The 15,126-nt window shown below is 49.6% G+C and overlaps 1 protein-coding gene across 2 annotated transcripts; it reads left to right on the top strand.

The window, feature by feature from the left end:
* Window positions 1-2,256: 2,256 nt before the first annotated feature.
* On the top strand, window positions 2,257-7,883 carry LOC141938529 (uncharacterized). Of its 2 annotated transcripts, XM_074857400.1 has the most exons (5): window positions 2,263-2,294; window positions 2,889-2,966; window positions 3,065-3,248; window positions 5,514-5,600; window positions 6,053-7,883. In XM_074857400.1, exons 4-5 carry the CDS (start codon window positions 5,552-5,554, stop codon window positions 6,970-6,972), a joined length of 969 nt encoding a protein of 322 aa, XP_074713501.1. In that variant the 5' UTR covers window positions 2,263-2,294; window positions 2,889-2,966; window positions 3,065-3,248; window positions 5,514-5,551; the 3' UTR covers window positions 6,973-7,883. The 2 variants fall into 2 exon arrangements, with proteins under 2 accessions (XP_074713493.1, XP_074713501.1); XM_074857392.1 differs by lacking the exon at window positions 2,889-2,966 and having other exon boundaries at window positions 2,257-2,294.
* The last annotated feature ends 7,243 nt before the right edge of the window (window positions 7,884-15,126 follow it).

The raw sequence follows: 15,126 nt of genomic DNA, 5'->3' as shown, positions 1-15,126 counted from the left end.
CTGAAGATTTCTCCCAAATTACCAACTTTCAATTACTGAATTGCCTGCAGGACACTACCTGTATGGTAACCCGTAATTGCCCACATCTTGGTCACAGAATCACAGAAATGTTGATTGGAAGAGACCCATGGAGTCCAACCTCCTGCTCAAAGCAGAATTATCAGCAGCATCAGATCAGGTCAACCATGGCTTTGTCTAGCCACATTTCAAAAACCTCCAGGGACAAAGATCCAGCAACCAGGATTGCTTTCCTCTTTCATTCTTTTGCATGCATTTGTACTTTGATTGTGAACATATTGATCTTCAACCCTCCACACTTCTCAGCAAATGTGCTATATGCTACAAGCATGACAAGGATACAGCAATGTGCCTGTCATTCATACTGTTTTGTAAATTGATGGGGCTATGTTTTCCTTTTCATTCTATTTCAGTATTCCTATCTTATTTTGTTGACGACCATTTCTCCATCTGTCCACAGACAGTGAAATTACAGACTGTGAGTCTAATGAGCCCATATCAGTCATCACTTCTCCAACAGAAAAAGTCTTTAATGCAAATTGATGCTTAAACCTTAACAAACAAAGCCTCAGCATGACAACATGAACATGTTCATTTCTCTCTTACCACAATTCCCGTACAGTTCAGGGCACAGTCACTAAGGTTTCTCACTAATTCAAATTACTTGTGCCCTGCTAATAATAGCTTGAAGTGGAAAGGGATTCAGGAGGCTTTGAGAGTATTTTTCACTTTGTTAGTAGGAAAGATTTCCAGGTTTCCTGGAAAACCACTCCTTTCTGTGCCCTCACCTGGGTCCTTACCTCATGGCTAGCCTGTTTGTACTACTGCTAAGCACATACTACGTATTTGGGTGGTTTAGCTCCTAGAAAGGCTGCGTAATTTTCTATATTATCACCTTGGAGCAAGCCGTGGCTTGAAAAAACCACCACCTGGAAAGACAGTGTATTTATCAGTTGGGATATAGGGGCCAAGGGAAAAAGCTGCTCGTTTCTTACGGCTGCGTGAAGCACATCTGCTGTCTCCTGCCTGTGCCGGTGGCCACAGGGTGGCTTCCTCCGTGTTCAAACCCACTCCCGGTCCCCTGGTAAGGTGGCAGGGAAACCCGAATGTCACCACCGCAAGATGTCAGACATATAGGTCACCACGGCAGGAAAAGCTGTGGTCTCACAGATGGCCGGTCCCTGTCTGGTTTGAGGTGCAGCCCCCCGGGATCAGACTTCTGACCGTGTGAGGCCGCGGGAACAAACACCCCAACGCCGCACCAGAAAGCAGCCAGCTGGGACAGTGCTGGAGGCCTGTGCCGCAGTGCGTGCACCACAGTGGAATGGCCTGGTTTATACTGGTGAGCACAGCGCTGTTGGGGACCGCTCTAAGTGCAGGGCCATGCCGGGAATTGCCTGGGGAGGGGACTGGCTGGGGCACCCCAAGGCAACAGCTCTCCAGCACCAGCAGTTGCTGGTCTCCAGGCCTGAGTTCAGAACTCCAGAGGTTGAACCTAACCCCTTCCTATGTCACCTACTGTGTGGGCAGAACTACTCTGATGTGAGGGAAGAACTCACACACCTAAGCTCTCAGGTTTCCTACATTTCATGAAAACATGTGTAGTCATCTACTTTCATCCCTCGAGGTATGAGTTACGTGGAGAAATTAAGGAGAGCAGGCACCGTGTTGTAAAACTACGTGTGCGTTTCTTTCCCCTGGGGAAACTCCAAATGAGGCAGTAATTCCAGAACAACGCGACTTCCCTCTCCTCTCCCACCTTGCATTGCATGGCGGCCTGGCAGGGGTGCGGTGCGCTGTTGTGGCTCCAGTTTTCCACCACAGACAAGCTCTCCGCACCCACTTCAGCCGCTTCCCTTCCACCCCCAAGTTAAGCCTGGCACTTGGGTGTCAAAGCACCAGGCTGCGCCAAGGGAAAGCACTTCAGCGAGTACAATAACCTGCGTAAAACACCGCTGTTCCGAAACCCTGCGCTGCGCCAGGCCCGCGGGCAGCAACCTGCTGAACGCTGCTGCCTCCACCGCTCCGGAGCGGGGACGGCGGCGGGTAACCCACCCCGAGTGCCGGTCCCGGGCAGGCCGGGGCGGCGCCGCTCTCCCCGTAAGCACCGCAGAGAGCGAGGCGGGGGTCCGGGGGGGTGCCCGGGGCCGCGGGGTGCCCCCCCCCCCGCCTCCCCTCAGGGCCGGGCCCGCGCCTCCCGCCCCGCCCAGGAAGCGCCCTTTGCCCGCGGAGCAGGAAGCGGCTGCCGGCGGCGGGCGGGAGCGGGCGCCCTGCAGGTAGGCGCGGCGCTGCACGGCGGGGCCGGGCCTCCCTCCCTTCCTCCTTCCCTCCCTCCCGCACCCCCCCCACCCCCGGCCCGGGGACGGGGCAGGGCCGGGGGAGCCCCCGCGGGTCCGCGCCGGCTCTCGGGGAGGCAGCCGCCCCGGGAGAGGGGCTTTAAGCCTTTGTCTGTCGGCCCTGAGGAGGAAGGAGCTACCTGGAGGAGGAGAAACGCAGCTCGGAGGAGGCGGGGGGGGGGCAGCGTGCCCCTTCTACAGACCCCGCTCTGCTGCAGTGGCCGCCCCTGCCTGCCTGTGCCCCCTTCCAGCCCTTTCCCCGGCCGCAGAGCACCGCGGACCTCTCCCCAGTTCCCACCCGCTGCCTGTGATCGCTGCTGCAGACGGGCAGCTTTACACCCTTGCCCTGTGGAAAATCCCTGTTCCCCAAAACAACACCGTGATTTTGCTCCCTCCTGCACACCCCCCTGCCTGGCCTCGGGTGCACTGGCAGCGCTCCCCGGGGTACCCCCTGAAACTGTCTCCCCACGCCCCCCCCAGCACCCCGGGCTGAGCAGGAGGGCAGCCACTGACCAGCGCTGTGGTTCGTCACAGGTCTGGGGGTACAGAGAAGGGGACGCTCCTCACACCCAAGAGAAGTGTGTGCAGCTGCATAATTAACTGCTTTCTGTGGTAAAAATGCCTTCACCTTTCGATTTTACTGCAAGCATTATCTATCCCAGATAACAATTGGGGAGAGGAAGATTTGAACGCCGCCTTCTGACTTGCAGGTTTGTGCTGCCATGCCTGGCATGATCGTGCGGAGAGCGCTTCGCCCCTGACAGCGCTTCAGGAGCGTGAGAAGCCAAAAGCATGGAGCTCTGCACTAGGATGAGTCCCGTAACCTCCACAGCTCGGTACAGCCATGGGAGGAATACAGAGCTGAGTGGTCGGAAGAGAAAATAAGTAGCCAAGGTAAAGAACAGAACTTGTAGGATTCAGCTACAAAATCTATATATGCTATCGCAGTCTTAAAGCCAAGGCCCCAGGAAGAGTGTGGCATGTTTGCAGAGCCCCTGCTGGAGGTCCACATTAGCTATCCTTCCTATCTTGGTTTAGTAAAGCTGTGGGTGTTGCCTACGGTAACCCCACACCTCCACATACACAGACGTTCTTCCTGTTTCGGTTTCCACATTCAAGCAATAACCTGATATGCCCAAGGATATGCTTCTGCTGGTAACAGATGAAATCCCTGCAGGAATGTCCCCTCTGTTGATGAGGTTTGTTCTTTCCTTTCACAGAGTGTGATCGGGGGAATGGAAGAAACTCTCTTACTCCAGACTAGCCTGTTAATTGTATGAAGGTTATCCGCTTTCTGCTGCACTGCCATAGCAAATCTGAGCGTAGCAGCAGTGCGTCAGTGGTGACCCGAGCTAGGATACTTTTTCAGGGCCAGAAGGGAACTCTTCCTTCTGCTTTGTCTGCTTGCTTAGGTGTTTCCCTGGTTGGTGATTGTTGGACATTTGTCAGATGCTGGTGCCACCTCTGAAATGCTGAGGGATTTGCTCCTCCAAAGTTCCTGTTTGTTGACAGCTTTCAGAGAGCAACCCTGCTGTTCGCAGTGAGCTGCCTGGGGGAAAGGTCTATGTGTGGAGCGGGCTTTGACTCCTCCTGCTCTAGCCTGGGGGTGGGCCATCTGGTACATATTGCAGCATGTCAATAGCTTGGTCCACCAAACCAAACCGTTGCAGCAGGAATTCTCGGTAGTGGCAAAGTCCTGAGAGCTGCAGGGTTGCAGAAAGCAACCTGCCTTTGTATATCGGCTTGGAACTGCCAGAAATGATCCACCTGCAGGGGTGGTCCACTTCAGCATTCAGCAAATATTTAAAGTAGGGACTCAGACTATTAACTTTTAAGGCTTCTTTTTTACTTATCTGATTATTTTTTTCTTCATGGTTCTGCAGCTCAAGATTGCAGTCTTTCTCTTTTGCTTGCTCACTTTCTTTCTGTCCAGCTTTGCCACATAGAATAAAAGACTTCAAGACTGGTGGCTTTGTAATCACTGGCATCCGATGTCCAAAACTGTTCCCTTCATCTGAGTTGTCTCCTTGATTCTGACACTATCTAATCCCTTATTACCTGTTACCTGTCGTTAAATAGCTGTTGGTGATGGATGAAGTGGTCCAGGACCAGGCACCCATCAGTTTGCAGTGTTGGTTTGCCCCAGCGCCCACCTGTCCAGTCAGTCAGTTCTGTCTGGAGCTTGAGTAGTTGTCCAGAGAGATTGGTAGCTTGAAGCACAGTTCAGGGAATATATTTTTGAAGTGCTGCAAACTAGTATTAGCTAACTATAAAGATTAAAAGGGGGGGGGGGGAATTAATGCCTTAATTGCTTTAAAAATATTCCTATAAGTGATCTCAGCTTTAGCTGTGATGCACGTCAGTCTCTGGCCCTAGATTCATCCACATGGTATCCTTTCCCTGCCATCTTTGATTACTACTTTTTAAAATAAAGTGGGATTTTTCTTACCATTGTATTTTCTCTGTTCTTCTGCATTTTCCTGCAGATGCCTGCCCTCTCAGTGCTAACTGCTGTTGCTTACTGTTTGGCTGGTTTTGGCCTTAAAATAGTAAACACTGAAGGAAAAATTCTTTCTTTGGAGCTGATAGCATTTGTAAGAGCACCCTGCCCAACAGTTGCGTTCATGGCAGTTGGAGCTCAACAGAATCCAGCTAGAGTAGACAAGACATCAAACTGCCTGTTTTGTTGGGTTTTGCTGCCTCAGCCCGAGAGTCTTGGAGGAGAAAGAAGAGATGAGGTAGCAAGTGAGAAAATCAGGGTCTGGTGACTAAAGAGTCATTTTCCATTTAAAATAATCTTAGGAGAGTAATTAGTCTTTTGGCTGTTATTATTAGAGGAATGTAAGTATGGCTGGGTTTTGTTCTTTGTTTACACAAAGTGTGATTGCTGTCAATCAGTTCTGGGTCCAGCATGTCTGCTGTATGTCCTAATGTATCTCGCTTATCAGAAGAGGGGCAACCTGGAATCTCCTTTAACGAAAGTATCTGACACCAGGTACCTCAGCAGTGCACAGGATGTCCATGTTTGTTGTTCAGTTCACTCCATTCTTTTATGCAACTCTGCTCGTTCCCCATATTCAGCAGGGGTAGTAAATGTTAAGACATATGACAAGCTCTTGATGAATATTCAACTAAGATGACTTTTGTTTGCTTTTTAAGAAGGATTCCTGATTGCTGAACCTGACGTGACTGCCCGAATGGACCAAGAAGAACAAGATCATGAGGCCTTGGAGGAGACACACATGGGTGAGGAATAAGTTAGATAAGCTTATAAACACAAAGCAAGCAAAATGCTCTTTGAGCTGCCTCAGTGTTATTTAAGCCACTTTATTTCATGCAGCTCATATCAAGACCTGCTCTTTCCCCCTCAGGGCAGGGAGACCGCCTGCCCTTGTCAGCCTGCTGTTAAGAGTATGTATAAGAAGACAGAATATTAAGAAGGCAAAATGTGAAGATTTGGAGGCAAGGAGACACCTGTAGCATTGCCCTTGGCTCTGCTGTTCGTGGCACGTCTGCTCTGGGTCGCATGATGAGGCCATACAGCCTCTCCTGCAGTTAGGTTTCCATTTGCTCCCAGTCTTCCCTTTACTGCTTCTCCTACACAGTGCAGACCAAGCTCCCTGGGGCAACAGCCTGCCCATTCTCTGCTGTGCCACTTCCCAGCAAGAATCACAGTTAGAGCCATACTTTTTTTTCAGGTGGTGAGCTAAGTCCCCTTCCAGACCACCTCACAAGCGCAGATCTGCAGGACGTGTTGGCAGCGGGCTCCAGAGGAGGAGAGGAACAGCTGGGGGACAGCCGTGGAAGCCGGCGCGATTCCTCAGAGGCTCAGCAAGGTGGCTGTGAGGAGGAAGAGGAGGCAAAGCTGCCTTGCTCTGATATCAGCCTGGTGAAAAGACGGGTGAGAAGGGTGGCAGCAGCCTCACGGCGAGCCCCTCGCGCAGAGCGGCCCACCATCTGCTCTGAGTGTGGCAAGGGCTTCAGTCGGAGCATCCACCTCATCCAGCACCAGCGAATGCACACTGGGGAGCGCCCGTTCCTGTGCGGGGAGTGCGGCAAGGGCTTCAGCCAGAGCTCCCATCTCATCCAGCACCGGCGGGTCCACACGGGCCAGAAACCCTACACCTGTGCCGAGTGTGGGAAGAGCTTCAGCCAGAGCTCCAACCTCCTCAAGCACCAGCGCATCCACACCGGGCTCAAACCCTACGTGTGCAGCGAGTGCGGGAAGATCTTCAGCGACAGCTCCACCTGCATCAAACACCAGCGTATGCACACGGGCGAGCGGCCCTACAAGTGCCCAGCCTGTGGGAAGAGCTTCAGCCAACACTCCCACCTCCTTCAGCACCAGCGAGCCCACGACGGCATCCGGCCTTACGCCTGTGGGCAGTGTGGCAAACGTTTTGGGCAGAGCTCTGACCTCATTAACCACGCTCGTACCCACACCGGCGAGAAGCCTTACAAATGCAGCCAGTGCGGCCGGGGCTTCAGCGGCAACTCCAACCTCATCAAACATACCCGCATCCACACCGGGGAGCAGCCGTACCGCTGCACCCAGTGTGGGGAAAGCTTTCGGTTCCAGCCCCAGCTGGTGCGCCACCAGAAGCACCATACGGAGTAGCTGGTGGAGAGGAGGCGGCCGTCTGCACTGTAGGCAGCTCTCTGGTGTTGGGAAGACACACAGCTGCTTCCTGGACACCTCAGACAGGGCGTGAATTTGGGGGGAGGGAGCCCTCGGAGCCTGTCCCCTTTTATTCCGGGTAAATCTGTTTGTGAGCGCTGCCCAGACACTCGAGCAAAGAGGGAGGCTGCTGCCGAACAAACTAGTGCGTGTTCACTGCGGTGTCCTGAGCCTGTCTTTTGGGGATGGGGAATAGAAAGGTGCTTATACAGTATGGTACGTTCAAAGCCAGAGAGGAGGACATAAGACACGTTCCAAGGATCAGTGCCTTTTTCTGTTACTTCTAGCAGGGAGTGATTTTTATCCCAGTAAAAACCAGCTAAAATCTGTACCTGTTTTCCTTACAAGCTGTCTGGGATTTCCCTTGCGGTAAGGCCACAGCCTGGGATGATCGCTCCCCTTAGAATCGACATCTCCCACTTGCCGGTATTCTTGGGTTTAGGTGGTGTTAGCATCTATTTATTTTAAAACCCCACATGTTGTGGGCCCAGCTGATGCTCTGCGGAGGCCATGTCTGTGGAATGGTATTTTTGCTGGGTTGTGGTTGGGAAGTTGACAGTTCCACAAATGACGCTGCTGTCTGACAGCTTAGTCCTCAGCAGGAATTAAGTAAATTAACATCCTAATAGGTATTTCTCTCAGATTCTTGTTTAGGTGCTTTTGTGGGTGGCACTTTATGAATGTTTTTATAAGGCTTTTAAAAGTATTTAGGATTACTTTTTTAATTGTGATCTTCTAATTGTCAGTTGATGAACAGAAAAAGGATGACATTTGAAAAATAAGCTATGTCAGACTTTGATTTTATATTAAATGTTAAACATTTTTTCTTGGATAAAACTTTTTAACTGAAATGCTGTGGTTTTGAGTTGTTCGTGATTACAAAGAGGGTATTATGACACCGATTTCTCAAATTTCTGTGATATTTTTGCAAGTGGTTTTGACATCTTTAATAATGACTTTCCAAGGAATATGGGGGAGGCAGGATTCTGAGAAAGCAGAAGGAACTGACCTCTGAAGAGAGCTTCTTCACTTTGTGGAGGAGAATACTACTACTGGGAGTCTGTCCTTAAAAGGAATTCTAGCTCAGGGGACCGCTTGGTACGGGGGAGGAGAGAACTGGCAGTAATAACAAAGATGTTAATATCTCTTGCGCGGAAGAACTCCCTGTAATGAACGTGGCAGCGTATACTGAAATGCCTGTTCCACCCACGGAGCCAAACAGGGGAAGAAATCACAGTGTGCTTTAGGCAGGAAATTGAAGTGATCAAACCTGTTGTGCTGTAGAATTTTTTATTTTCAGCACCGCATATAGGCCTAATGCGAACAATGAGCTCTCCCAGGGAGGTGAGCTCCCAAATGGGGGATATCACTAAGGGCAGAGAGAACGCCCAGCTTGAAGAGGACAGGATCCTGAGGGAACAAGCTGTGAACAGAAGGAATGTGACTGGAATTACTGGCTGAGTAATGCAGATACATCCATCCCTCCCTTAGCTACCAACTGCTATCACAGAGGGCACGGCTCCATGCTCCATTGGCTGTAGATCAGGTTTAAGTCATTTGGTCTCGCTCTACTCCCACCTTGTCCCCTAGAGCCTGAATTAATACAGCTGTGCTGAGTAACTGTTCACATGGCTGTGCCCTAAGTCAGATCCATAGGAGGATCCACATTTTTTAAATGACAGACTTCAGAGAGTTTGTTTTAAACTGCATTAGTCCGGTCTAGACTGAGCCTCACAGGCAGCAGGGTCCATACCGCCGAGAGGCCTGGTGTCAGAGGAGAACACAGGCCAAAAAAAGGCAATAAATAACCTGGCCAGTATTGCTGTTAGCTCCCAAGAAACACATCATTTAAGATGTTTGTTACTTTTCTCCCTTTTTTTCTTCTGTTTCCAGGGAGGACTAGACCTGGAAAAGCCTGGCACATTGCCTTTATTGTTTCTGCATTCCCCCAGCCCCATCGGGAAGACCCCCATTGCCACAATACCATGGCAACTACTCTTCATTTCTGTGGTGCCCTTGCTGCACATACTGCTACCAAAATATGTATTTATTCTGAATGGTAGTTCTCCCCCTTAAACTGGCTGACATGTCTCTGGCCCCGGAGTTGGAATTACCAGCCTATCATGTACATGTGTGGAAGGAGCAAAGCAAGGCAAGGAACGGAACGGTTACATCTACACAGTAAAAGGTGCCGGGGCAGAGAAGCCAAGTAGTCTTAGCCCAGGTCAACTCCTTGGCACTCTCTTGCTCTAACGCTGCTTCTGTTTATTTTTCAAACTGGACACATGGAGAACCTGCCAACGGGCACGATCTGCACCCAGTGAGTCTTCACACCGATCCTGCTTCTAGGCAGCACACGCCCCGGTGCCGTCGCTCTGTTCACTTTTGCCATGGCAAGCTGGGGCACTTCATGCTCTCTCTGTTCAGTCATTACAAACTCCCTAGTTCAAAGCCCACAGCATACAATTAATATATGGTTCCCTTACCTGGGGGCAGGGGGAGAGCTAAGAAACAACATCTGAGGACATTTTCTGTCCTACACCTTTCATATTCTTAGTCAAGCATATAGGTACAGGAAGAATGTGCAGTGGGCCATTTTAGGACCAGCCTCCTTCCAGGAAAGGCAACCAAAAATGCTGTGAGGTCTTGCCTGTAACTCTGCTGCATGATTTCTCAGAGATCTGGCTTTCATGTTCCAAAAATGCCAGGTTGCCACCTAACTAAACATGGCCGAACCCACGTGTTGGTTTTGGTGCACCCGTGCCCTCGTCTCCTAGACATGTAGCTCTTGAAGGGTACCCTGGAGGTCAGCCTTGTCAACTGGTGGTTCTTCAGGAGCAATGAGAGTACTGAATGTGGACTGTTGCAAACAATTTTACTCCGGAATAGAATATCTAGTACGTTTTGCAGAGCAGATGATCAGGGACTGAGCACCCAGGCTCACTCCCTGGGGCTATGTTACACACTGGTGTAGACATAACCCCAGGGTACTAATCAGCTGAGTGAGATGATCGATATTCATGCAGCATGTCCGCGTTGCCACTTGACGTGTTGAAGCACACCAGCATGTTCCCCTTCACTTTGCTCCTGTGCTTGAATTCAGTGCTTATCTGCAGGCAGCTGTTTCCCTCTTCTCCTCCAGGCTCTCACTACCAGCTGCTTCACAAACACCAGTGTCCTCCCTCATTAGCTTAAACAGTTCATCTAGTATTTTGACCATGGATTCTTTCTGGTTTTCCCATTAATCAGAACAAGTTTAATCATCAAATCAGTGTAATTGAGGTGCTCAAACAGGAAATCAGTTAAGCTTAGCTGCAAGGGCTGCTTCTTAATCGATTTGCGTGCAAGTAAAGTTGAGCTTTTCACAGAAGTGCATGGATCTCGGGTCTCCCCAGCAATACCTGAGATGCTGCCCACACTCTTCCTTTCAAAGATCTTTGCAGTCATGCAAAACTGTGTTACTGCTCTTCAAACACATTTTGAAATGTGTTCTCTGCATGCTGCACATGCTCGAGTGTTGAACTTTTAAAATTCATTTGAAATCCTCTAAAACCCCTTGTTGTTGGGAGCTCTGTAACTCCAGACTCATTGCTATGATGAGGGAAGTTGGGACACTTCGGAATTGTTCCAGCTACAGTGCGGCATCTTTGCTTAATTAAGAAGTGTCTCTCATCAGGATGACAGGCTGCCCATGGAGACCTCTTGATTACAGAGCTCTGCTGCACTAACTCTCCTTTTACAACTATTCACAAGAACCAGCCTAAGTTGCATCTTACTGAAACTGGGGAGTGAAATTTTCCACTCAGGCACCATACTGGCCTGAACAGAAGGCAGCCTCAGATCTCTCTTCTCAGAAGTGAAGATGAAAATTACTATATATAAATATATATTTCTATTTAAAAAAAACCCAAACAAAGAAACCACATTTCACTCCTCCGTTACTACTTAAAACATATCTCAGGCTCCAAGTCTGCTACCCACACGAGTTCTGTCACTCTGGTGGTCAGGTGAAGGCCTATTTGTGCGTGGGACCCTGTGCTCTCCTCTTGGTCTTGGCAGCTCAGCTCAGCAAAGATGCAGGTTCCAGGTTGCATCAGTCATTCTGGCTGCCACAGGAGCACTATGCAGTCTCTGTAAATTGGCTGCACTGGGATGCGTGCAGACTGTGGTTCTGTTGAGTAGTTTTACTTGCTCAGAAATCCTGAGTGCTTGACTATGCTGATAGTTTCAGCTCAAGGTGCTGGGGCTCCAAGTTCTAAAGAAAAATGTTCCTGCGGGTACGAGGCCCACACATCCTTTCTGCACACACTTAGTATAGTAGCCAAGTCCACGCATAAAGATTTGTAGGACTTGCATTTTAGGCAGGTGTTCCTCAAACTTTAACCGTGCAGGCCTACCCTTTGAAGTCTAAGATTGCCAAAAACTTGAAAGAGAAATCCAGGAAGAGCTTATATAGCTGAGGCAGTCTTCATCTTCGTAACATCACCCCTCTTGCAGAATCTTACTGATCTGAAGATGAAGGAGGTTCCCCATGCCCTTGGGGGGGATGCTGTCAGCAGCAGGGCTGCTCCCCAAGGGGGGCCTACAGCCAGCAGCAGCAAGCCATGCTGGGCTATGCCCTCCCCAACAGGGCACAGTCCCACAGCGCCAGCAGCCCCTGGGCAGTTCTCCTTTGCCTGACCTGCTTTAACCCATACTTACCGCTACATCCTCCTGGCAGAGGTCCATCTGCATGGACCACAAGTGTCTTTTCTGTGATTGATATAAATTTAGTGATGAGAAACAGATGCAGATGTCCTTCGGTAGGACATGGCAGTGTATCTGTAAGAGGTAAAGATTTTAGGTTTTTATGTTACAGTCTTACCTGATCTCCACCTTACTGGATGTTAAAAGTCCTTGCCAAAACTTGCAACTCCAAGGTAAGCAGGACTGAGGCCTGTAGAAACACACTCTCTGGCTTTGCCAGGAAGCAGGGAACTTTAAGAGACTAAATAAATTAATCATTTAGCAGGCTCTTGAGTGTCAAATACATCCAGTTGGAGCTCAAACTCTCACTACCCTGGAGTACCTATTCAGAGACAAGTGTGATGACTAATCTGTTGCCTAAAGAGATGTGATAACTGGGGCATGAAAATCACCAACACCTGCTCTAGAGGGGCTGATTGAAACGAGCTTGAGGTATAACCAGAAAGGATTTCTATCCCACAGTGAGGACTAACTGAAAGCACTACACCTCCTATAGCAAGTAGTCCTGTGCCACTTCAGGCAATTTTTTTTCAGGTCCATTTCTCTAATTGGGAAGTGGCCCTGAATCACAAACCTGTATCTACAGCCAAGAGCTCTGGACCAACCGGGTCTGGACACAGAAGAGCTTACTGGGGTAACCAGAAGTTACTGTGGGAGCTGCAGGGGCACCTCTGGCTTCTACCTTGCTCACATAAGCATTTCCCCAGCCAGAAGCAACTTCCCATGGAGCTGGGTGACCTCTCAGTATTTCTGTTGTCTGTCTTCCTCACCCCCATTGGTCTTCAAGGTAGGGGCACCTTTCCTTCTTCTTGCGGGTCTTTGCTGTGGGGAGGGTTGTTAAGGGAAAGAGGAGGAATAAAGAGGACCAAAGAAACAGCATCTTCACACATGGGGGGAAAAAGTAAAAACGATTAATGACAATTTTCAGAAGCAAGCGTTAAGCTTAGAGATCTTTAATGCTACAGACTCTGTCCGATGAGCCTTTCCCCGGCCCTGCGAATCCCACCCCACCCTTACCGCGCGGGGCACCCTCCCCACAGGCCACCCCCCACCTGTGGCCGGCGAGGGGACGATTAAAATCGAAGGGGGCGGCGTGACTGAGTCTGCGGGTCCTCTGGGCCAGGTGGGAGCTGAACCGACTCCCTCCACCCCTCTCCCCAGCGCAGAAGGGAGTGTGGGGGGGTATTGTTTCGGGTTCCTTGGGGGGCTTCCCCTCATTGCTCTCAGTGCTGTGCACCAAGCTGAGGGGCCTGGTGGGTCTCTGAGGAGAGAGCTTGCTTACGGGGTGGTTTTGGCCCAGCGGCCACAGCTGTTTGACTTACTAGGGTATGAATGTGAGGATCGTTGTAACGCTTGCGCCTGGATCCGTGTTTGCCAAGGGTATTATACAGCTGGGGTGTTAGTGCAGAGCCAGAAAATTCAAGTGGAGTTGTGATGCAGCCCGGTGTTTGGGAGAGGAGTCCAGAGAGAGGGGCTGAGCTCGCTGGGGCTTGACCAGCATTGCCCTAGGAAACAGGTGGCCCCGGGTTGCTTCCCCTTCCACAGGGAGGGAACTGAAGAGCCAAGGGATGACGCACCTTACACAGGGCGATACAGAGCAGAGCTGGGAGCTTCGTGCACCTCTCCTGCACCTGACCGCTGATAACGCCTAGCAGATACAGACCTAACCATATAAATGCTGTTCAGATTACATCTGCAAACGGTCTGAGAGTCCACATCCATTATTTATAACATGGAGACAGGATCTGAATGAAGGTGCTTGTTTATGAGAGATGGAAAACATCCAACCAGAGTACTGCAGACATAAGGACAAAGGGGTCAAACTGCCAAAAGGAAAGAACATGTTTGTTGGAAAAAGATAGTTTCCCAATAAAATCCACAGGGGAAAAGTTTTTAGGTGTGCAAAACATGCAAGAGTTTATCCTTTCTGTGAAGTAATGTGGCTCCATGGGGTACTTCCAGGGATTTCTTGTATGAAAGGATGCTGAGCAGAATGTGCTCGTATGGGTTATCCTGTGAGCTAGCTATGAAATTTATGACAGGGGTCTGCTGCTCCACTGGAAAATGTTTGGTTTATTGTCCATTAATCAAAAAAGGGTTGAAAAGCACTACTGTAAACTGCTAATTTCTTAGCAAAAAGTGGGCAAATTGTTTGCCTGCAGGATAATAAAAAGGCAGATTGGTGGTAGCTTTTCCTGCTTTTATTCTCCATGGTGACAACTCAAAAGCAACAACTTTGAAACTGCAAGCATGGCAAATGTATAATGCTTGGTAACGGGGGATGAGGATGTGTGCCAAAAAGCTGTAAAAGTGTTGTATTTTCATTATTCAGAGTATTGTTATGTCCTTCTTCACCCCCACCCACCCCCCCCACGTTGAAAATAAGTTCATTGCAGGAGAGAAGGACAATCGAAGTACAGTAAGAACAGCCAAGTACAGCAAGGAAAGCCACTCACTTGCTGCATAATGGGTGGGAAATGGCTGTTGTAGGCAAGAACAGCAGCAGGAAAAAAAACCCAAACAGCTCATTGGTAAACAGCAAGAGGACTATACCACTGGGCAGGGGCTTTCAACAGAGCCCCTGAAAAGTCAGCAACAGCGGGCGCCTGGCTCCCAGCCCAGAGTGTCCGGACTGTGTAGCTTGTACAAACGAACTAACGATGAGTCTGTTAGGATGCACGACAGGGACAGCGCTGGTGCTCTGCAGACTGTCTGCCTGAGGCAGGGATGCACAAGAGGCTCCTTTCACCTCTAAGTTCATTTTGGTGCTTGGGGCACAGAGGGCATGTTGTTCTCAGAGCACTAGTAGAGGCTTTGCAGAAAAAAATATATTTTTCTCTATAAAGTGAGCAGGTGTGGTAGACAGCCACCACCAGGCATTAGAGATTGAAACCCTGCCATTTCCTTGAACTGAATTTTGCTTTTAAAATCAGCCTGTCAACTTTTACTTCATACTTTTAAACGCAAATGCAACTAATAGCGTCTTGGAATTCCATTTGCTTTCTCTGAGTCATGAAATGCTGCTTCTCTCTGCCCCTGCTCTCACCAAGGACAATGAAAACTGAATGCATTTGCTTCTGTTGTTTGCACTTCGGAGCTCTGACTGTAGCTGCCCTGGGGTTGAAAACAATACTTGTGCCTTTTGAAATTATGTTCAGCTTTAATTTTTAAAACGTTTCCAGTAACGGCCCTGCTTGGGCTCGAGAGAGTATCTGGAGGGCTTGGGGTTTTGTTTTGTGTATTCTGCAATTTTTGCTTTTGTAGGGGGTAAAAATATCTTTTTACAAAGTGTCACTCACTCTACATCTAAATTGACTGGAACCCCTAGGTGCAACGCTGAAGGTTAAC

This window comes from Strix uralensis, chromosome 2, assembly GCF_047716275.1.
Source record: "Strix uralensis isolate ZFMK-TIS-50842 chromosome 2, bStrUra1, whole genome shotgun sequence".
NCBI classification, from domain to species: Eukaryota; Metazoa; Chordata; class Aves; order Strigiformes; family Strigidae; genus Strix; species Strix uralensis.
The sequence above is the reverse complement of the archived record's forward strand: the minus strand, read 5'-3'. Positions and strand labels throughout refer to the sequence as shown.